At 46.9% G+C, this 22,106-nt stretch overlaps 9 protein-coding genes across 9 annotated transcripts; 5 read left to right on the forward strand and 4 right to left on the reverse strand.

The window, feature by feature from the left end:
- Nucleotides 1-157: 157 nt before the first annotated feature.
- Nucleotides 158-1,909, forward strand: N7446_008777 (uncharacterized protein; the record flags this gene model as incomplete). Its single annotated transcript, XM_058517522.1, has 6 exons — nucleotides 158-301; nucleotides 369-395; nucleotides 444-609; nucleotides 669-1,210; nucleotides 1,256-1,647; nucleotides 1,714-1,909. 6 exons carry the CDS (start codon nucleotides 158-160, stop codon nucleotides 1,907-1,909), a joined length of 1,467 nt encoding a protein of 488 aa, XP_058371168.1.
- Nucleotides 1,910-2,236: 327 nt separating this feature from the next.
- On the forward strand, nucleotides 2,237-4,618 carry N7446_008778 (uncharacterized protein; the record flags this gene model as incomplete). The annotated part of the gene is made up of 4 exons (XM_058517523.1): nucleotides 2,237-2,387; nucleotides 2,438-2,854; nucleotides 2,905-4,349; nucleotides 4,568-4,618. The coding sequence occupies 4 exons, from the start codon at nucleotides 2,237-2,239 to the stop codon at nucleotides 4,616-4,618; spliced, it is 2,064 nt and encodes a 687-aa protein (XP_058371169.1).
- Nucleotides 4,619-4,786: 168 nt separating this feature from the next.
- N7446_008779 (alkene reductase) lies at nucleotides 4,787-6,176 on the reverse strand. The gene is made up of 3 exons (XM_058517524.1): nucleotides 5,881-6,176; nucleotides 5,502-5,832; nucleotides 4,787-5,452 (listed from the first exon to the last, which is right to left on the reverse strand). Exons 1-3 carry the CDS (start codon nucleotides 6,097-6,099, stop codon nucleotides 4,944-4,946), a joined length of 1,059 nt encoding a protein of 352 aa, XP_058371170.1. The 5' UTR covers nucleotides 6,100-6,176; the 3' UTR covers nucleotides 4,787-4,943.
- A 2,833-nt stretch (nucleotides 6,177-9,009) lies between these two features.
- N7446_008780 (NmrA/HSCARG family protein) lies at nucleotides 9,010-10,124 on the forward strand (the record flags this gene model as incomplete). The annotated part of the gene is made up of 3 exons (XM_058517525.1): nucleotides 9,010-9,585; nucleotides 9,637-9,978; nucleotides 10,041-10,124. The coding sequence occupies 3 exons, from the start codon at nucleotides 9,010-9,012 to the stop codon at nucleotides 10,122-10,124; spliced, it is 1,002 nt and encodes a 333-aa protein (XP_058371171.1).
- A 1,389-nt stretch (nucleotides 10,125-11,513) lies between these two features.
- Nucleotides 11,514-12,494, forward strand: N7446_008781 (uncharacterized protein; the record flags this gene model as incomplete). The annotated part of the gene is made up of 4 exons (XM_058517526.1): nucleotides 11,514-11,546; nucleotides 11,644-11,958; nucleotides 12,010-12,129; nucleotides 12,243-12,494. The coding sequence occupies 4 exons, from the start codon at nucleotides 11,514-11,516 to the stop codon at nucleotides 12,492-12,494; spliced, it is 720 nt and encodes a 239-aa protein (XP_058371172.1).
- A 1,147-nt stretch (nucleotides 12,495-13,641) lies between these two features.
- N7446_008782 (uncharacterized protein) lies at nucleotides 13,642-13,959 on the reverse strand (the record flags this gene model as incomplete). Its single annotated transcript, XM_058517527.1, has 1 exon — nucleotides 13,642-13,959. The coding sequence occupies one exon, from the start codon at nucleotides 13,957-13,959 to the stop codon at nucleotides 13,642-13,644; it is 318 nt and encodes a 105-aa protein (XP_058371173.1).
- Nucleotides 13,960-14,448: 489 nt separating this feature from the next.
- N7446_008783 (glycoside hydrolase family 43 protein) lies at nucleotides 14,449-15,559 on the forward strand (the record flags this gene model as incomplete). The annotated part of the gene is made up of 3 exons (XM_058517528.1): nucleotides 14,449-14,772; nucleotides 14,836-15,024; nucleotides 15,071-15,559. The coding sequence occupies 3 exons, from the start codon at nucleotides 14,449-14,451 to the stop codon at nucleotides 15,557-15,559; spliced, it is 1,002 nt and encodes a 333-aa protein (XP_058371174.1).
- A 2,522-nt stretch (nucleotides 15,560-18,081) lies between these two features.
- On the reverse strand, nucleotides 18,082-18,897 carry N7446_008784 (fatty acid desaturase; the record flags this gene model as incomplete). The annotated part of the gene is made up of 2 exons (XM_058517529.1): nucleotides 18,082-18,437; nucleotides 18,495-18,897. The coding sequence occupies 2 exons, from the start codon at nucleotides 18,895-18,897 to the stop codon at nucleotides 18,082-18,084; spliced, it is 759 nt and encodes a 252-aa protein (XP_058371175.1).
- A 591-nt stretch (nucleotides 18,898-19,488) lies between these two features.
- N7446_008785 (flavin-containing monooxygenase) lies at nucleotides 19,489-21,032 on the reverse strand (the record flags this gene model as incomplete). Its single annotated transcript, XM_058517530.1, has 6 exons — nucleotides 19,489-19,669; nucleotides 19,875-19,933; nucleotides 19,997-20,134; nucleotides 20,197-20,535; nucleotides 20,592-20,656; nucleotides 20,729-21,032. The coding sequence occupies 6 exons, from the start codon at nucleotides 21,030-21,032 to the stop codon at nucleotides 19,489-19,491; spliced, it is 1,086 nt and encodes a 361-aa protein (XP_058371176.1).
- Nucleotides 21,033-22,106: the final 1,074 nt, after the last annotated feature.

Genomic DNA, 22,106 nt, shown 5'->3' on the forward strand with positions numbered 1-22,106 from the left:
CACTTTGTCGTATCTATGTAGCTATTTTCAGTGAAGCTCAGGAGTCGTACATGACTGTCAGGTGTCAAGGGGTTGGAATGTTGTACAGTGTAGAAATTATTTAAGAATCCGATCGCGTTAGCTTCCCGTCATACTTTGTATAGTTATTCAATCCAGTATGTCTGAAACAAAATCATATGCTGGTGTCAAATTTCCAGACCCCGAAGTAAATAATGGGGAATGTACACCATATGCAGACAGCGAAGCCGAAAGAGCTTATGTCAAAAAGATTGACTATATCGTGCTACCGGTGCTATGTTTGGTGAGTGTTCCGTATTTTAACTCTCATGGGTAAAAATGGCCAATTAATGATTTTTCCTGCGATGAAGATGTACTTTTTTGACTGCATGGACCGAGTATGTATTGAGTCCTATTTCGTCCCCCAAGCCTGCTAACGAAATCAGAGCAATTTGGCAAATGCGAAGACAGATGGCCTTGAGAAAGATTTGCACCTTGTGGGGAATGACTACTCCCTCTTGATTCTTCTTTTTTATATTCCATTTGGCATATTTAACTTGCCATGGAACCTTTTGATCAAGCGATTCTCTGGAAGAATTACACTGTCATCCAGTGAGTTTACCGAGTTTCCCTTACCTCTGATATATATCAACGGCTCATTGGATTCACAGTGTCCATTGCATGGGGAATATTAGCTCTCTGTCAATGTGCCGCTAAAGGCTTCGGGTCTCTGCTTGCAATCAGACTTATACTCGGCGTCTTCGAGGCCGGTTTCTTTGCAGGCGCGACGTTTTATTTGACGCTCTTTTACACTCGCGGAGAAATGGGATTCCGTTTGGCTATCATACAGTCATTCGCTGTTCTAGCGTCGGCTTTCAGTGGGCTCATCTCCTTTGGGGTATTCCAGATTAATGACCCAGCAGTGAAGGGATGGCAATGGCTGTTCATTATTGAGGGATCAATGACCCTCATTACAGGAGTCGTCGGGTTCTTCTTACTTCCGGATAATGCACCCCAAGCCTGGTTTTTAAGCGATAGGGAGAAGGCGGCTGCGACAGCGCGTCTTCTTCGGGACACTTCATCTGAAGTTAACACTGCGTTCGATCTGAAATCTTGCTTTGAATCATGGAATGACTGGAAATTTCCGGTTTGGTGCTTTATCACGTTCACCTACCCTGTTGCCTATGCTACTGCAATGAATTTCTTCCCCTTGGTAAGTCTTCCGACAGCCATGTTACACGTAAACTAACGAAAGCAGATTGTTCAGCGACTGGGATATTCGGTCGTGAAGACTAATCTCTGGACTGTCGCACCCAACCTTGTCGGTGCAGTCTTCCTGCTATGCGTCGCCAAATCATCGGATTACTTCCGAGAGAGGACCTTTCATATAGTGTTCTCGTTGACAGTCTCATTAGTCGGCATGATTATATTGACCGCCATTGATGTCGAGGGGAACAAAGGTGTGGCATACTTCGCCTGCTTCCTCATGGCAGCTGGCTCATATATCCCCTCTTGCCTTGTCCATGCATGGCATAACAATAACAATGTCCACGAGAATTCCCGGGCTGCCAATACGGGATTCTTCGTAGGCTTGGGAAATCTAGCAGGTATTCTAAGTGCCGGAACATTCCGAACACAATACGCGCCCAAGTACACACCCCATCTAATACAAAGGTGAACTCACTAACGTTGTGAACTCACTAACGTTTCACATAGGTACCTCCCAACCCTCATTGCAACTTGCTGTTGCAACGCAGTTTGTATTGTGCTAGTGCTTGGACTAGGGAGCTGGATGCGTATGGAAAACTACCGCCGTGATCGAAAGCAGGGCCAAAAAATTAGAGAGGATCAGATTGACACCAGTCGGTTCAAAGAGGGAGAGAAGAGTCCGGAATGGAGGTATTTCCCTTAATAGGGGAGATTCTTACCCTTGTTTAGCTTTCGCGGGAAATGTCGCAACGCAGCTACGAGATTTGATATATGTTAAGTGTGCGATATTTAGACCATGTAGATTCCAGACTCCCGTATACCTAATGTTTAAGCTCGCAAGTGCCAAGTAATAGTGACAAATCCACGGCTTGTGATAAGCGAAGACATATCAGGGCGAAGTATACCAATCAGCCGTTAGCGTTAGGCACCCCCGCATCCTTATCAGGCGCTCTCGGCATTGGCTCCGACCTGTCGAATTTATCTTCAAGAATGGGGAGCTGTTCCTCCTGGATAACGCATTCAACTCAATATGAAGAATCATGCGTGCCAGCATCCCGGATGTAGCAAAAGCTTCACCCGCGCAGAACACTTGCGCCGACATGCGCTCAACCACGAGCAGCCGCGCAATGGATATACTTGTGGGCGGTGCTCTGTTCATTTCCAGCGTCCTGATTTACTAGGTGGGAGATACTTGGAATCCTTTAGGTGATGCTGGCGCTGATGAGTATAGCGCGACATATGGAACGACATACCAAACGCGACCAGGAAGCTGGAGGACCAGGCCAAGGTTTACTCAAGACGCGAAAGAGGACAAGACGAGCAGAAGATGGTTCTATCTTTGTACGACCTTCTCAGCGACAGATCAGAAACGCTTCGAATTCTAGGGGTTCGGCGAACAGTTCTGGCCAGGAACTAGAAGAGGAGTATCAACTTCCTGAGGAGACTGGTCTCCCTATATCACCACCTGGCTCGGGTACAGATCCAACAACTATCTCAATCGATGAAACGGACCCTTTCCTAGCGCCTCTGATTCCGATAGGTTCTTTTGAACCATATGTCGAGCCGATCCCAGGTCAGTTTGATGCAGCCGATGGGTCATTCAATGTTGAGCTGGACGGGATAGGCGATTCTTTTGGCATGGACACAGGTATTATCTGGAATTACGAATAAACACTGTTCAAACTCTGACGCTAATAGCCACCGACTTCAATCTACCATTTGCGGCGACTTGTAACTACAACTGGTTGTTTGACGTTTCCTCCCTCGACGACGCTTTTCAGCACTTCGACTCTTCCATCGGATTTGATACAGTTGCCTTTCAAGAAATGACAGAAAGCACTCCGATGGAGGCACCTGAGAAATATGACGGCCCCTCTGCACTTTTGATGGCGTCTATAATGGACAGAGTGCCATTCCACCAATCTACCTCACCCGCCCTTCCCAGCCTTCCCGACCTGGACTGGATGTCAGGGTCTGTCATGCTAGATTCAAACCCTCCACCTTGCCTACCGCAGATATCAGAAGAAGCGCGAAAGGGGATCATGTCTGTTGTAGCACATGCACACCCGACAAGCATCGATGGACAGCCCATGCTTCTCGAATCTCCTCTTCTGTCACTAACTGCTCTCCAAAGCTACAGTGATCTCTTCTTCACTCGCTTTAACACGACATACCCATTAATCCACCAACACACATTCAACCCGAACACAGCAGCGCCGGTCTTCCTAGCATCTGTGCTGTTTATGGGTGCTACTTACAGCACCCGCGAAGCCCACCAACTAGCAGTTGAAGTCCACGATACTTTAAGATGCCAACTACTATGCCATCCCGAGTTCTCACCACAACCCGATCTCTGGGTCCTACAGACAATGCTTCTGATTGACTGTTTTGGCAAAATGAGGGCTGGCCCAAAACAACGCGAACGAGCACAACTCTTCCATTGCGTACTCATCAAACTCATCCGGCGCAGTAATTGCTGCAACATTCGCGGAGTGTCAGCTTTGGATCAATCTGCTGATTTGGAGCAAGTATGGCGACAAGCTTTGGATGAGGAACAGCGAAAACGCGTTGCTATGCATTGTTTCATGTGGGACACACAGCACGCGGTCTTATTTTCGCAGTCTCTTTGCATGTCTGCATTCGAAATTAGGTCTTCGTTACCTTGTAGCACTGCGGCATGGGAGGCCTCTTCTGCCCGCGAGTGGGCGCAACATGCCTTCCGTGAAGAAAACCGTCTGTTCCTTTCTGTGCTGAAGGGGTACATCACGCCGGCAGCTGTGCCTCGGCCTCGAGATTTGAATGCCTTTGCCCGTATCGTTGTTCTGCATGGCTTGATGTCTGTATCTGCAGACCTTAAACGTCGGGATCAGACTACTCTACGGTCGGAAACACCTGATCGGGTTGGGGCATGGACACCACGTATGGGTCGTTCGTACGATCTGTGGAAGGTCGACTTTGACTCCGACTGTCTCGCTATGAAACTTGCACAGACTGCCAGTCCTCGGCAGTTCACGGGACTCAAGATATCCGGACATGCCTTGTATCACGCCGCATATCTCGCATTGCATGTTGAGGTCTTAGATTTGCAGATCGTCGCTGGTGCACCACATATCCTTGGGCGACTAGTCACGGAAGCTGATCGGGTGCGATCGCTTCGAAATATAACCAGATGGCTTCAGGAAGACTCCGAACCCCCTTGCACGGCTGCGCGACAGGCCGCATCCCTCCTACAAGATTCCGTGTTAAGTCTTCATGAATGGGAGCAGGCTGATTCATTCCATTTCCCATGGTGTTTATACCTGTGCACGTTAGCTTGCTGGGTATTCCACCGTGGACTTGACCTTACATCTGACGAGAACAGGTCTACGACAGATTTGTCTTCATTGATCGTGATGATGACCAACTGTCCTAGTCCGTCTGAATTAGGATCGCTATCTGGCAAGTATTGTCCACGGCCCCTTGCAGCAGCTATGGCACAGCAATTAGCAACAGTTCGATGGGCAGTTGTACATGACGCGATGAAAGTTTTAGTAAATTTATCTTGATAGTCTTTTGATTTGATTTGTGAAATAGGCAATTTGCTCTATATGATATGTTGTTATATGATTTGTTCGAAACATCACTCCCTTGCATCGTCCTCTATGCACTATAGAATGGGTAGTCGGTATATCCCTTCTCAGCAGGCTCAGCGCCATAGAAAGTCGTCCGATCATACGGAGTCAAAGGCAAGCCCTCCTTCAAGCGACGCGGCAGATCAGGGTTTGAGATGAAATAACGACCAAATACAACCGCATCAGCGCCATCAGCCACCAGCTTTGTACCCGCATTCTCGGGGTTGAAGTTTCCAGCTGCAAGGAATGAGATCCCCCCTTCTTCAGCGTCGGCCGGAATACATCCAGCGAAGGCTTCTCCGTGGCAAGGGATTCAATCTTGGCCTTTTCATCGAGGACTTCATCGAAACGTGGCTCGACCATGTGTACATATGCCGGTCGGGACTCCTCTGGAAGGCTGGCGATCATTGAACATAGCTTGGCCCAGTGAACATTGGGGTTCGAATCACGTGTATCCTGGAAATAGTTGTATGGCGACAGACGAATACCAACTCGGTCGGCACCAATGGCGGCGGTGATTGCTTCGATGACTTCCAGTACGAAACGAGATCGCTTCTCAATACTTCCGCCATATTCGTCGGTGCGGGTGTTGACGTTGTCGTGGAGGAATTGATCAAGAAGGTAACCATTTGCACCTATTCAATTAGCGATTACGCATATATGCAAGCGTCAAAGTGATCTCACCATGAATCTCGACTCCATCAAACCCAGCTTCACGGGCTCGCTTCGCCGCAGCGACATATTCCTTCACGGTTTCTTGAATTTCCTCAGTAGTCATAGGACGCGGTGGCGAAGCTGCATACTCGCTACCATCCAGTGCATTTCCAGTAATAGGAATTTCACTACCACCAAGGACATCTCTTCCTTCAATGAAAGAAGAGACAGTCGCACGACCGACATGCCACAGTTGACAGTAAATAAAGGCTCCCTTGGCGTGCACTGCATCGGTAACCTTCTTCCAGCCGGCAATCTGCGAGGGGGTGAAGATTCCAGGGACTCCGGGGTATCCAGCAGCCTGGTAATGTTAGTCTCAGAACATAGTCAGGAGTAAAGCTTCACATACATGTCTGCTAATGGGAGTAGCTTCTGTCAACATAAATCCTCCATCAGAGGCACGCTGCGAATAATACTCGACATTGAGATCATTGGGCACATATACACCCTCCGACTCCTTTGACGCTCTCATTCGTGTGCATGGTGCTAGGATGACACGGTGCTTGAGCGGGAGAGCTCCCAGGCGCAGGGACTCGAACAGAGAATCTTTGGTGGCAATTGAACCCATTGTGTATGATATTTTTGGTTTGGTACGCTATGGAGGTAGAGCCTCTACAGTATATATAGCTAATGCTCCTATTTACCTCCCGCTTTTGTGTAGAAAGTGGGATACATGTTGGGATATATTTTAATAGTGGGATGAAGCTCTTGCGGGTCAGCTGTTGATAGTGGCATGCATGAAACACCCCCACTGTAGGTTAGCTCTACCCCCACCATTTGCATGCTCTCCTCATCTTTGCTGCAAGAAAATAGACAGGTGGCGGTTTGGTTTTGTTGTTTTTTTCTAGCAGTTTCAAGTTAGGAGGTCCAAGGAGACCTCATCCAGAGGAAGTGTAGCAGACTTCACATAATCTTAACAATATAACAGCCATGGATTTCTTAAATGGAAACCTTGGAAATGTCGTCACGAAAGCCTTTGAACTTTGTAAACATTCCTTCATGATATTCATGATATCGTCTGTAGTCGTAAACCTTCCCAGTCTAAGGCTTTGCCCGGTCGCCGCTCGTAGTCTTCCACCGCAGCTTTCCAAAGCCGGAGGAGATCAGATCTTGCCGTTTCAGCCACACTATTTGCTTGTTGAGCGGCCATGCTTGCGAAATGTGGATCAATTACCAATGGAACTTCCGGCGAAAATGAGAAATATATCAAATCCGAGAACGGTTGATGAAAAAAAATGTTAGACTCATAATCATATCACGTGTACAATTCAGAATAATTCAGCCAAGAATTAGGCTTGGTGTGCATTGGGCGATTGACCCACTGACAGAGGATATCGACCACTGATCCTATTTGAGAGTAGGACCCAGTATTTCAAAGTTTCAGAGCCACTCTCAGATCCGAAGCCTTCCTCACTTTAGGTCACTAAGGCAAGGTTGGAATGCAGTTTTCTTCATTCTCAATGCCGCAAAAAAGAAGTTAATTAATCAAATACACTGTTGGCTGAGATATGTGCAGGTTGTTGTTTATCGATGTTGTTCTTTTATAGTCGCAGTTGTTACAGTTCCTGCTGGTACTAAATCGAGGCCCGCAACTGTTGCTGAGCCTGCAATAGCAAATCATGTTCAGTAGAGATTTTAAGTGAACGGATGTCATATGCAGCACCCAATATCCTAGCACACCAGTACTCAACGAGAGACACTTTCATGTCCAATAAATTTGGTAAATTTTAATTATAGTTATAATTTCAAATACCAGACATTACCAAGAGCAGCTATTTTTATATTTATTTATAATTTTCGACCGTAGACAACCATTTAATCACTGGCTGCAAGGTTGCTTTGCCCGTTGGACTTCAAGTTTTCACCACTATAGGTCTTATAACATAATATTTCTTATTTATTGCTGGTACAGTGTGTCCCGAAACGGGCGCCACCACTTTTACTCTTTGACTGTTTCTGAAGTCTCAAGTACTAAGCTCCGCTAGCCGGAATTTCTCCGTGTATCCTTGGAATTGGGACCTGTATTGTTTTTACACGCAGTATCTACTGCTATGGCGGGGTTGTATTCGCTTGCACTTTATTAAGATGTGAATTATTTCTGAGGATACAGGGTATTTAAGGGCAATGGTGATGAAATACCAGCCAACGCTCTGAGAACTTCTCAAGTTAATTGACCAGTCTAAGTAGGCATCAGACGGGGATTTCTCTTTAGCTCCCCTCCTATCGCGACATTCCTCAGCACCCCATCAATGCCTTGGCCTTACAATTGCAACAGCCCTAGGCCCCCAAATGCCACCACCGCTGCCCCTCCACACAGTCCCCAGACCCCCTTATCCCATCCTCTCGGCCCCTGTATCGTAACCCATGTATCCACCACACATACAGCAGTCCACGCCGTCAATAGAACTCCCATCTCCTTCCCTTTTCCTTCGCCATAAAGCCAAAATAGCGCGCCTGCTACGGCTATGTCACGTATTCCAAGGAATATCATTGCTTTCTCGGTTATGTCGCGGCCTTCTGGCGTGGTAGGGATGACCCCGAGAGACCCTGCAGCAACGGACGGAGATAGAATGGCCAAGGCTCCGAGAGAAAAGACAGTCGTTGTAAGGCCAAGGCCGATGAAGCGCCATGTTGAACGAGTGAAGAGGCGATTGGGAAAAGCCATTGTGCATCGGCTGCGAGAAATTGAATGTTGATCTTTTGTTTAGTAGGATAGGATGAAAGAGCTTTTCTTTTGGATAACCAAGCCACGCAAGTGGCAAATCCTGAACTTCATATAACCCATCACCTGCTTCCGGCCAGCTATCGGCCAGCTATGTCACCGCGGAGAGTTTTAGAAATGCTCTGGCTCTATCCAAGGGAGATCGTTCGGCTGATGAAAAAATCAAAATCATCTGCAGTGATGCAAACTCGCCAAGATTTTCATGCATGCTATGCTGACACGTCTACTGTGGACCAGAGCCTGTACTGTAGAGCAGTATGTGGAGAACGCAAATAGAGGGTACCATTTAGAAATCTTCGAATGAAAATAAAATAGAGGTGAACTCAAGTTGGGTTCGGAAGGTAAGTGGATCCGCATCGGATTGTTCACTAATCATTAATTTTACAACTGACCAATAATCAGCATTCTTCGGGAAACAGTTCTCTTAGTATCACTAATCATTGATTTTATGACTACTATCTAGAAGCATCAATGAGCATTAATCGCCGATATCTCCGAGGCTCTTCCATGGTTCGTTCACACTGCATCCAGGGTGGTGCTCTATTCAGCAGGAATGGCATCAATCAGGGTTAATCGCCGATATCTCCGAGGCTCTTCCATAGTTCGTTCACACGGCATCCCAGGGTGGTGCTCCGTTCGGCAGGAATGGCAACTATAAATTGGCTAGCAGGCCGCACTGGCTGTTTTCCATGATATCAAGCTGAATCTCACATCCGTCAACTCAAGGGTTAAACATCCGCTCGTTGGCTATTCACCATGGAAGCCAAGAAACTTATTGTTGTCCTCGGAGCTACAGGGAATCAGGGTGGCTCAGTCGCAGAGGTTTTCCTCCAGGAGCCGCAATGGCGTGTCCGTGCAGTGACCAGGAACCCGGCCAGCACAAAAGCCCGTGCCTTAGCTGCCCGCGGTGCGGAAGTGGTCCAAGCAGACTTGGATTTACCATCCACCCTCTTGTCGGCCTTTGAGAATGCGAATGCTATTTTCGCCGTCAGTGACTTCTGGGGTATATTTGGTGATCCTGCCAATGAAGCCAAGGCGAAGGGTCAGCAACTCAATGTCTGGGCCGCCAACCATGAGACCGAGCAACTGAAGGCCGTTATCGATGTTGCCGCGAGGATTCCTACTCTGGAGCGCTTCGTGTTGTCATCTCTTTCTAACGCGACTAAGTGGTCCCGGGGGAGGTACACGCACGTCTACCATTTTGACTCGAAAGCCAAGGCAGAGGCGTACGGAAGAGAAACCTACCCTGAGCTGTGGAAGAAGACAAGTATCTTCCAGGCTGGGTTTTACTTGAGCAATTATGTCTCACTTCCAGTCTTTAAGCCCGTGATAGTAAGTTTACTGATCGCCTTGACCCGCGGGATCATCTCTAACCCTCTCTAGACAGCGCATGGTAAAGCCCAATTTGTTAGCAATCTAGATCCAGACGTTAAATTGCCTTTCATCGCCGCGGAAGAAGATACTGGTCCAATTGTAAAGGCCCTCGTGCAAGAGGACGCTGGGAAAAATATCATCGGCTATCGGGAGTGGAGCTCCTTACGCGAACTTTCGAAGGCATTTTCTCAAGCTACTGGGGCAGAAACAGAATGCATCCGGTTGGCAACAGGGCAATCGAACATCCCCCTCCCGAGTGAGCTCCTTCTTGAATTGGGCGACAATTGGGCTTATTGCAACGAGTTTGGATACGAGGGCCGAGATGACCCCACAATCATCCACCCCAAAGACGTGAGTTCGTCGGCGGTGTTCTCTTTTTTTTTTTCTTTCACATTGCTGATATTTTCACCTAGTTGGACTCGCCCCCGGAGCTGGACAGTGTGGTAAATTACTTCAGGAAGCAGGATTGGTCCGAGGTCTTCACACAAGAAAAGTAGATTCCTAAGAGTCACTGCATAGGGACGACTCCCAATATAGTTTTACCCTCTGATGAAAGCTTTTCTATCTTGAATTCGCCATTCTCCCTTCCCGAAGACTCCCTAGTTTTTATGTTCGAGTAGACATTGGAATTGAAAAGTGATAAGGCGCTGACTAGGTATTCACCTATATGTTATAGTATTGTATCAAATTCGCCTTATCGTATTTTCTGAGCAATATTGTCCCAAGAACGCCGTGTCGATAATTATGTTGTCTAAATCTCGGGATAGCAAACCCAATTTGTACTTTCCTTCCATATTATAGCATTGCACCCTTACGTAAAAAGCGCACACACCCGCGAGAGGCCAGAGCAGGTCCTAGAGTAGACAACATACTGTATTAGAGGAGGGATTTGTGAACACTCAATCTTAGGATACTGCCAAGACTCCGCTACAAGTCCAATAATCTACTCAGCCTGATCATTAATCAATAAATCAAGCCAAGAGACGCTAGGAAGCTAAATTCCGGTCTCGCCACAGCGCCTTACTACTCCCTAACGAGTCTAGCAAGATTCGGGCGTTCCTCAATTCATTCCAAAGGAATTCTATCAACCCAGGAAGCAATCGTCCATTCTGAGCCAGGTAGGTTGTCCAACATCAACACTCTTTCCCGGAAGACGACGCTCTTTATGCCTATCTCGACGATAGGGGAATGATACTGGTCTACGAGCAGAATGTCACCAAAGAGCTCATCAAGCCTCCCATCGGACTTCGCATATTCAGCAAGTAACATTGTCCTGCCTCCTCGCTCATGCGCTCTGCATTAGCTAGCTGTTTCATAAGAATACGTAAATTTGCACTAGGTAGGGCATCTGTTTACCAGTCAACCCCACTGGCTCAAATATCGCTCGGTATGCTCAATAAACATAATATCAGATCCCAAATCAGATCTTTGGTTTGAACAACAGAAATCAGCTCCGCTCACACTCTTACAAATTATTTTGGGCCTGATCATGGAGCTACTCCCAGACTACTGTCCCTGGTACCGAGAGTGGAGGGGAGACGATAACCTAACCTAATCATATCAGTATGAAAGGTACAGGATGATAATCTGACAGACAGTGCAATACATTAGGTACTTTGACTCAATGACTCTGTCCTAAGAAAGACCGACAGCCTCTCGGAGCTTGGAGATGATTCACCCTTCCGGCGTGATTTCTAATCATCGTCGTGGGTAAATAGAGATAGGTCAAAGTGATGACCTAGGATATGGATATAATGAGCGCAAAGTATTGCGAATGTGAGAGTACGACCCTGCCTGCAGCTACCACTTTATCCAAATACCTTTAAACGTCGGTCATTACTACCAGTTAGATTAATCACGCTCAGTGGGGCATTCATCTATCTGCAATGGCCCTGTTCAAGAATGTCCTGCTTATCGGAGTATGTCTCAGTTTTCCAGCACCGCGCTTGGCTTCCATTCATCCTACCCACAATAAAAGGTTACTATCCGCATCTAGCCTACTGACACATTCTATAGGCAGGTGGAAACCTAGGTGTCCCTGTCCTTAAAGCATTCCTAGCTTCCCCATATAAAGTCGGCATTTTGACCCGCAAAGAGTCGACATCAACATTCCCTAAATGCGTGCCTGTCTTTAAAGCCGACTATACCGATGTATCCTCCATCAAACTTGCAATGGAAAGTCAGGATGTGGTGATTAGCATGGTCGGCGGCATCGCAGCAGGCGACCAACAGGTATTCATCGATGCCGCTCTCGCCGCCGGTGTGAAAAGATTCTTGCCCAGCGAGTTCGGTCCCTATTCGCGGAACCCCGAATTTGCCGCACTGAACCCTGTTGTTTTATCATAAAAGACGGGTACTGTCGACTATCTCCGATCAAACCAGCCATTGATTTCTTGGTCGAGTCTTGTTACCGGTGCGTTCTTCGACTGGGCCATGAAAGTCGGATTCTTCGGTTTCGACCTCGCCTCAAAAACTGTGACTCTCATCGACGGCGGCACCTCGGTTTTCACTACTACAACCCTGTCGACAATTGGGAAGGCCCTTGTTGCCATACTCGAACACGCGGGCGAGACGAAGAACCAATACATCTTGTGTCATCCTTCAATGTCAGCCAGAAAGATATTCTAGATGTGGTTGAGAAGGTCGATGGCCAGAAATGGACGGTAAGGCATGTTACGTCCGAGGAGGTCATCTATAATGGCAAGAGAAGGCTTGCGGCGGGTGATTTCGCCGGAATCATGGACTTGACTAGGGGTGGGGCATTTGGTAAACGGGCACTGGGAGATGAGAGTTCACATGGCTTCTGGAACGACGAATTAGGGCTCCCAAAAGAGGATATAGAACAGACTATTAGAAATATGCTCTAGGAGGCCATGTGAGTGAGAGATGTATCTTTTGCAATTATTCGATTTGATATGTACGAAAGGCATGCAGCTCCAATATGTCATCGATACGTCACTAATGGTGGAGGGATCTCAAGTGAATAGACACCTTATTTATCTTTCGACTGGATCGAAGTGAAGGTCAACAGAAACTGAATTTAAGAGAGATGTTTGGTTGATTTTCTTGCCAAGACGAAACAGGTGAGCCCACGTTAGTAGCTGTTTCCACTACTTGCCAATCAACACAAGAAATCGTTTGTCAATATCCCGTTGAGATTTTACCGACAACACCGTATTAGTATCATCGTATCGCCCGCCGGCTGCGGGCTATTTTTCGCCGCAGAATATCATTGGCCTCCCTCTTTATTTCTTCCCAGTAGGTACTAGGCCAGAGAGTCAAGTCTTGCTTCGTATCCTTCACCACAACCAGATTATTCAATTTAGCTTTCCACTCGATCTAGTAGTGAATACACTCTGGAGATCTTTCATCCCACGCATTACAATAATCATGCCTAGTTGGGGCAGTGGAACAACAGTATTTCGGCTGGAGCTCACAACTTCAAATATGAAAAGATGATCATGCTCTCACTTGAAATTACACATCATATATGAAGCTCTTTCCTCCAAATCGGCATGGTTTCTAACACAACTGCTGTATCTACAGAGAAGGGCGCAGGGCGCGCTGCATGTAAAGGCAGGGTAAGGCATGCCCTAGTTAATCAAAGCTGCAATTACTGACCTTGCCGCGAATAGGCACATTCTAAGAACCACTTGTTCCTGAAAGAAACATTACAGAGGATACAGAAGCTTAGGAAATTAACGGACAGCGCTCAAAATTTCTCAATATTGATCAAACCCAATTTCTCTGCAAATAGATGTAGTTGGATTATTCAAGCACACATCAACGCATATCGAGTTTAATTTCAATTAATTCATGGATGATAAAATGTATTTACTGGTCTATATTCTGTGTAGTCGAAATTCATTGATCATATGCATTAATGATAGCTGGCCCCATCTCAAGAAATATTATCAGAGACTTCATACCAAGATTGAGCCACTACATCGTACATGATATCAGCCACCCAATTTTGCAAAAGATCTCCATGAGGAACTTGTTACTCAATGCTGATCAACCCATTCTATTATTCAATGCTTCCAACAGGGACAATAAATGCCGCTGTCCCCACTGCAAATGCGCCCACCAATTTCGTAAGATTCGAGACCTTTTCCAAATCAAGACTGTATATTGCTTCTCAATAACCTCCGGTGGCTCAATTTCCGAAGGGACAGCGCTCTTAACAAGTCGCTCACGAGCCAAATCGAGGACGCTAGCTAGGGTCAGGCCTGCAAGAATTGTATGGTCCGACGGGGGTGGAGTAACAAGCTGCGGTGTGCCTTGCGGATTCATCCAGAGAACGAAAAGGTTCATGGAGCCAGCTTCGGTCATGGAGAGATGGTGTTAATCACCGTGATTGCAAGGACGGAACTTTGGAATATTTTACCGAGATCGGCTTCGTGAATCATCCCCGGAACCCCTTGGTAGCATCCATAGATGACTTGAGACATCTCATGTGCGCCAAGTCGCCATATTTTTAAAATTACGTCATTTCCCCAGTCTTGGCAGGACGTTTACATATAACCGCGAAACCATAAAAACTCTCTTAAAGAGTGAGATCAACCCCGCGAAATCCTTCCGGGAATTGATCTACCTGCTTGACTATTTTGGATATTTACCGGCGGGTTTGGAGTCACCCAAATTACCCCGGGCCATACAAGAATTAACCGAAGTAAATTTTCATCAATTGCCTTCAGGACCATACAACAGCGGATTTTAAGAAGATAGTATAAAAGGAACCAAATCACACAAGAAGTCTGCTACTTCCTCTTTATCAGAGAACATCTCAAACAATCAATCCGTTTAATAAGACAACCCAAAATGAAAGGGTTCACCTACCTCTCTACCGCCTTACTGGCCGCTCTGCCTGCCCTTGCTATCCCAACGGAATCATCCCTACAGAAAAAAGCAGCACCAAGCAATGTCGGCTACCTGGCCGTCGCCTGGAAGACTGCGGACAATAGCGTGTATTTTGCCCTCAGCGGCAACGATGACGCTCTAGATTTCAAGCCTATCAATGGCGATAAACCGATTGTGAAGCCTACGCTTGGGACAAAGGCCGTTCGGGACACATCTATCATTGTCGGACAAGGTGACAATGCTGGAAAGTACTATATTCTAGGTACTGATTTGAACATTGCCACGGTACGTCCTAGTCCAGCTTTCGTACAAGGAACATTCGTGGAAAGGGTTACTAATGGAACATAGACTTCTTGGGCGGCTAGCACTCGCACCGGATCCCGCGGAATATTCATCTGGGAGAGCACAGATTTGGTCACTTGGACAAATGAGCGGCTGGTGACAGTTGAGGATAAAACGGCTGGCATGGCCTGGGCTCCCGATGCGTTCTGGGATGCCTCAAAGGGACAATACTTTGTTCACTGGGCTGCGCAATTGGTAAGTCGAAATCTTTCTTCTAGCATTACGCCGCTAAAAAGCCCAGTACGCTGAAGATGACACCGGCCACACCGGTGCTCCTAGTCTAAACACTAGTATGCGGTATGCCTACACCAGCGACTTCAAGACTTTTACCGCACCGAAGACATATGTGACACTCGGCGACGCCCCTGTAATTGATATGTCCCTCCTCCAGGATGGTAACGCGCTCAAGCGATTCTACGTTACGGGAGGCGGCCCAGTGGAACAGACCAGCACCAATGGACTTTTCGGGGAATGGACTACGGTTAACGGAGCAATTGCGGATAGCGACGGCTTTGAGGCGCCGTATGCATTCTGGGATAACGTGGACATTCACCAGGCGTATCTTCTCTGTGACAAGGTGGGCAGTGACGCTGGAATTCACGCATGGACGTCGAGCAATGGGCATGCTGATTCGTTTGCCGTGAACAACACTCACAACCTAGCTTTCATGCGGCATCTGTCAGTCCTGTCAGTGAACCAGAAGCAGTTCGACGCATTGTCAGCGTTATAAAGGTGAAGTGTGAAAGAAGTGGTGTCAAGGGTCTCGTTTATTGAGGATACTCTCGGCTAGCTGCTAGCCTTCTGCAGTAATCTTCTGCAGAAAAATGTTTTCAGTTTTTGACTCTAGATGGCGAGGAATCAGAACAAGGTTAACGATTTGGCTCAGTCGTATATATCAATCTTTCTATTTAACATCCTCTTCGCCCTATTGTCCATTAGGTTCATTGTCCGATTAAACGAAGTTGAAAAAACTACAATGGATCCACGTGATCAGTTACAAACGATGGCCCTTCTCATCTGTGTATCTTGCAGTACGCATTGGTTCTGCGTACACACAGTTTCTGTGCGCCATGTCAGCCTGCGCTGTGCGTATGCACTCGGCGAGTGAATACCATCATCTCGGCGCACACTCTTGGTCTGTACATCTCCCTCCCATGTGAATGCGAAACGATTATTTCATGTACTAGGTTAGGTTGGTCAGGCGCAAGGGAAGCCTTTTACGACCAGGAGCCCCCACATCAACATCTCAAATTCCCTACAGAGCAACCACGCTCATACATGTGGTGTTGTGCAGCACGTATGTGGCTTTCTACCTACGCTCGGAACGCACTCATTGATACCGCTGAGCTTCACCGGGTCTACAGCTGTCTGTCTTGCTGCGGCCACGACGCAGCCGCTTGCAAATGCTACTACACAACTTTGAGACGCTTCATGAACGTTGCGCAAGCTTGGAACAACGATCAATACTTTTCGTCGTCTATGACTAGCCGAAATACCGGATATAGTGCATCAGACTATGCCCACCCTGGATCCGAAGTCTCCAACTTGTCTAGAATAGTCATCAAAGCAAGTGGCTTGGTCTGCAAATGCCGACCTCTTGCCCATGCAGATAGCCTCCACCAATTCTTCCATCTTGACCGGAACGCTTAAGCCCCGAGGCGGGATCCAAATCCCCCATGGGTTGCTCTGCATAGCTTGCTGTTGAGGTAGCACTGGTGATACATTAGCGATCGTTGACAAGATCGCACAAGAAAACATGATTCCTCTGAATAGACAGGCATTTCTGCATAGTGACACGGCTGTTGTAATGGCCACGTTCCCCCACTGATCCTTGAAGCTGAGATGGAACTGATCTGTGATAGCTACAGCGCATTAACAGCACGGACGCACCCAAATGCATGTAGGTGAGCTGTAGGCACCTGCAATAATGGTTGATTATTAGTTGAATGGTCGGGGTTAACAGGAGTTATCCGAGAAATAGTACTTACTGGTTTCGTTGGCAACAAGCCGGGAGTTAACATCATCTTGCGGATGGTTCAGTTAACTATAGTTTGGCGGGATTAATCAGTAACCAAGCTGACAAACCTCTATTATTTCCAACCTTGTTCGCGGCCGTCGACCTGTCACTCTCAGACTCCGAATATGATCTCGTCATCCAAAATAGGACCAACTTTAGTGGGGTCCTGCTGATAATATCAAATAATATCAAAATTTTCCCTCGTTCTTCAAACTATGATTATAGGCGAAATATATAAACTCTGTCGGTTTTCATGTTTCCGAGTGCATTAAACTGAAGCGCCGCATCCACAACTGTTCCAGTTTTGACATATTTTCGCGCAGCTGACTATGGGAGCTATTGTCGACCGTTAACATGACGGATGAAAGCAATTAAGATAACTGATCCCATACTTTGACCATCGATTCCTGCTTTGCGATGACTACGCTGCCGGATTTCTGTGCGTAACGCGTTGTCATCACAGGCAGCCCATGAGCCAATCATTCAGCAGCCCCTCTTTATCACCTAGGTGTCCTCGTTCTTACGACACGATATCCACTTATGGAGTAAATACACATCTCAGAGACATTCCGCCACCTGGCACTCTCTATCGAGGAAAAACACCTTCCCGTTGGCCATTGGCGTGAGAATTTCTTAGCCTCTAGCTTATAGTAGGCTTATCAAACGACCAAAATCTCGAATTCGACCCGATAGAAGGGCACTTAGACCTGGGGTACACAAATGGAGCCTTTGGGCCGTGCACCAGGTCCCGTAGTGGGGTGACGCGCCATCTCTGATTCGTCTGAACCCGTACACCAGGCTGGGGTACGGTCGGGAATACCGGTGTAGGACTCCGAAATTGGGCACAGACGCTTATGTTTCGAATTGCTTAGAGCCATGCTGCCTAAGAGCGTGGGATTAGAGCACAGAACGAACGGAATGCGTCGATTATTAGCAATGCCTCATAATTTTTATGCGGCTTTGATTCGACCTTGGGATTACTTCAGTAGTTTTCTATACACAAAACAGTGTATAAGGTCACCTCTTATGTTGTAATTAGGACGATGGCGAATTGATAGGAAGTCTTGGTCAATGGAGAAGGTAGTCAAGTAGTCAACCTAGCACCACTCCCTATCCGAGATTTTGATTTTGCGAATAATCAGTGTCATTGCAGTTTTGTACTGCGAGCCAGAGAATACGGTAACGACAGATATAAGGAAAGTTCAGCGCTTGGAAATAAACCCATACTCCGGGAATCACATCCCGCTTTTCTGCTGCCAGTTGTAAACATCATTCCCTTCATCATCAGACACGTACTTGCAGGTTCGGAATGTTTGGAAAAGGGAAGATAGGAAGCTTGCCTTTTTGTCTTCCCTGTAACGGAGGCCAAGCAGTGGTCGTATTGCAATGGATGCCTCTTCCGCTCTGTAAAATGGAATACTGGGGAAGAGATGGTGGATAACGTGATAATCAACGATTTCATGAAAAAAATGACGTCCAATAAAACCAAGGCTGCGGTCGACAGTGCACAACGCCCCTTTCATATATGTCCAGTTGCGATCTGCGTAATGTGGGACCGATGGGTGCGTATGGTGCAAGTAAGTAATACCGACTATATAAAGCCAGGTAAGTAGACAGCATATGCATAAGGAATTGAACTGACTCTTACCGATCCAACTGTTCACCCAAAGGTACGGCATGAAATAGAGCAACATGACCTTTGCTATTCCCAGCTTCGAAGTCATGTGAAGCAATGCCCATCCCATGAAGGCCAGCCCGACATCTGACAAGACGACGTATATCCGCTGTGCCGACGTGAATAATGCGCTAAATGGGTCAAAATGGCTGGCAGTGAAATGGCCTTGCCTAAGATTTCCCGGAGCGCTGTTGTTTCCTGTACTAACCGCAAACAAGAGATACATTGGCCACCCGAACAGCTGGTGGCCAATTAGATGGATAAGATTCGTCAGCGGCGTGTCCTCCGTGAGGTCTCTGATACCCTGAATTGAAATGCCACGTTTAGCAGCATATTCACCCTCGGTAAATGGAACAAATGCAGTATCCTTCTGCATATGGCCTGTGTGACGATGATGCCGTGCATGTGTGATTTTCCAGGAAAAGTAAGGGACAAGAAGAATCGAATGTATGGCCCAGCCGATCATGTCATTGAGCCAGGGAAACACGGAAAATGCACCGTGACCACATTCATGGGCAATTATCCACAGCCCAGTACCCACACATCCTTGAATGAAGCTGTACACTGCCCAGCTAATTGCCCGTGTCCATGCGTAATGAAGGCAGTGAATATGCAAAGCACAGTATATGAGAATAGCAGCATATGCGATATCACGGCCAAGGTAAGCAAAAGAAACGAAGACAGAAGGCTGCAAGCAACGTTTGGGAATCGCACTTTTCAGTTGTTGTAGACTGAGTTCCTTTTGAGAAAGTGACCGAGGCACATGGGACTAAATATTGTATGAGACTGACGAATAAAAGTGAATCTTCTGAGTGAATCAAGAGACATTACCTGGTACATCCAGTCTCCCATACTTCTCCAGCGAGTTGAGTACCACATTCTGAGCGAACTCCAAGGATAGATAAACCAATTAAGCTCGGTTTTTGGATCGATATACCACTGGTTAAACTTAGTGCGAATGTTTCGATTATGGCACCAGATCGGGAGGTGGATTTCTCACACTTCGGCACATATCTGTCAAGATGGTTGTTCTCAACGCGGTCCTCAATTCGTTATTGAAACGTCCTTCACTCGTTTGCTTCACCTCGACGGTCGATGCATTGTTCCAGAGGACTGGTTTAATAGCACGGATGACCAGGTCAACGTAGCTAAATTAGCATTAGCATCCTTGAGTGGTACTGCCGTTAAAAAAAAAAACTTATGTCATGCCTTTCAGAAGCGAAGACAGTTGATGTATGTCCCCGGCCAGAGTTGGGCCCCAATATGTAAAAGAAATTGGGAAATCCGGACATAGCAACAGTGTTGAAGGCTCGCATAGAGCCAGACTGTTCCCAGTGTTCATGTCGAGAGTACCCATTTCGACCTCGAAGGTCAACATCATGTTGTGTCGGGGAGAATCCGGTAGCCAGGATCTAGAATTTCGGGACGGCACTATCAGAAATAATGGCAGGAGGAATGGCAAGGGATATACATACAATGACATCCGCTGGATGTATCTCCCCAGACTTTGTCAGTATGGACTGTTCCAGAAGAGAAACAACCGTGTCACTGGTTAGATGAACATTGGACTTATGCAAACAAGCGAGATAGCCGTCGTTATCAAAGACTCTGCGCTAGAGTAGGTTTTAGTTTCATTGCTGGCTGTATAAAGTGCATTGCACAAAGGGTAATTTACCTTGCACCCAAACTCATAATTGGGAAATAGGAGGGGCCAGTATTTTCCTATCAGTGACAAGAAGATCAGTTTACTTGGTAACCACCAAACTATACGGTTTGGGTCCGGCGTGATTGTCTTACTCGGCGCGTGGTCAGTGACATAGCGCTGGGCTTTCGTGGTTGCACCCTTTCTCATCTTTGCCCCGAGCCAAGTGAGGTCAAACAACAAGATCGATGACTCGAGATAGAGGAAAATGAGAGTTCGGAAAAGTCGAAGGCTTCCTGGTATTTTGCGAAAAATGGCTTTCCAGAACGGGCTGACCGCGGCGTTCTGGCTGGGCATGTAGTACTGCGGTGTCTATGCCACCGGTCAGCATGGAGGGTTAAGTTGCAGACAGATATTTGTGAACAAACCCGGATGAATTGGATGATCGTCTTAGCTTCCTTAGCAATCTCTGGGATCACTTGAGTTGCCGAAGCTAGGAATATGGTTAGCAAGGAGCATCTTATTGCGGTGCTAATGAGGGAATTAGAGTGAGGGAGGGAAATACAGCCATTGCCGATGACAATCACATTCTTCTGCGCGCATGATATATCAGGATCCCATTTCGCAGTGTGGACAATTTCTCCCTTGAAATTGTCAATGCCAGGGATAGTGCATTCGTTCGGATTCGACAGCCCTCCAACAGCGGAGATCAGAATTTTGCACTGATGGGTAAAAGTCCGGCCGGTTTTTGACGTTTCTTTCAGTCTGACTGACCAGCAGGCTTCATCGTCCTGCCAGGACGCGCCAAGCCACTCCGTATTACCAATAAAATGTTCTGTCACATTGAACTGCTTCGCCACATCGTTCATGTATTGCAATATTTCCGTTTGTTTAGGGAAGAATTGCGAGAAGTCAGGGTTTGGGGCAAATGACAAACTGTAGAAAGCGGCCGGTATGTCGACTCCGCAGCCTGGATCTGCTCTTTTCCTCAGTTACCAGTAGATAAAACTTAACACAGATAATAGAGCATGAACGCACATCTGTTGGTATACCAAGTACCCCCAAGTCTAGGTACTCGGTCATAAATTACCAAATCATGGCAATTCAGTTGTCGTTTAAGCTGACATGCCATGGCCAATCCGGAAAATCCCGCCCCTATGATAATCACCTGGGTGAAAGGCGAGCCACACGATCGTGAAGTCATGCTTGCTGGGTATAGAGTCCTTGGACAGCGATATATAATACGATGCGGAAAGACTAGTGGGTGATGAGGTTGTAATTATAATAACATCCCTGGCTCTATAGTTCCCTTTTCATCTTGTAGTCCACCGATCCAAAAGCTGCATCCTAGGCTTTTGCTGACGTATTCTTGGCCTGCAATCCAGTTCAGTTCGCAGCGTCTCCATGAATTATTGCATCACATTCCCTTCAGCCGTTCAGTAAATCATAGCGGTGAGTGAAACCGGAAATATTCGCCGTCAATCAGGAGAATCGTCCCAACTGCGTCCATCAGGAAGAGGATGGACTGATCACGACTTGTGTAACGACCGCTTGCAGATCGGACTGATGATCAAGAAATGCGACCAAGAAAAAAATGGATAGATAACTACTCGGGCGTTGTCCGAGTGAAAGTATATTAAAGACCATATCGTGGTTCCGCGACTTTTGTTTATTTCTCTCTATAGCTACGACGCTTTGATATATCCCATAAGAATGCTGTAAAATACCTCCTCCAAACCGATACGAGAAATGAGGTTACGACGAAGCGCCGAATACTGAATGAAGGCCTGCTAGTCAAATCGACCGCATAGAGTAGACAGAATTACTCGACTTGAATTGTTTGTGTGTATAAATGTGTCTTGGTTTATATGGGATTCTGGGGGCATTCATCCTTGAACGAGCGGCAATCCCCTCAACAGTAGTACACCCCTCATGACTAGCCT

Source organism: Penicillium canescens, assembly GCF_028828765.1.
Source record: "Penicillium canescens strain IBT 15451 chromosome Unknown utg000005l_segment0_segment0, whole genome shotgun sequence".
Lineage (NCBI taxonomy): Eukaryota > Fungi > Ascomycota > Eurotiomycetes > Eurotiales > Aspergillaceae > Penicillium > Penicillium canescens.

What these genes read in the sequence shown, in the direction of transcription:
- N7446_008779 (XM_058517524.1), bottom strand. Translation starts at nt 6,099, where the DNA reads ATGGGTTCAATTGCCACCAAAGATTCTCTGTTCGAGTCCCTGCGCCTG. An exon ending in CTACTCCCATTAGCAGACAT is followed by an intron (nt 5,833 to 5,880) that starts GTATGTGAAGCT and finishes TAACATTACCAG; the next exon opens with GCTGCTGGATACCCCGGAGT. An exon ending in TGATGGAGTCGAGATTCATG is followed by an intron (nt 5,453 to 5,501) that starts GTGAGATCACTT and finishes CTAATTGAATAG; the next exon opens with GTGCAAATGGTTACCTTCTT.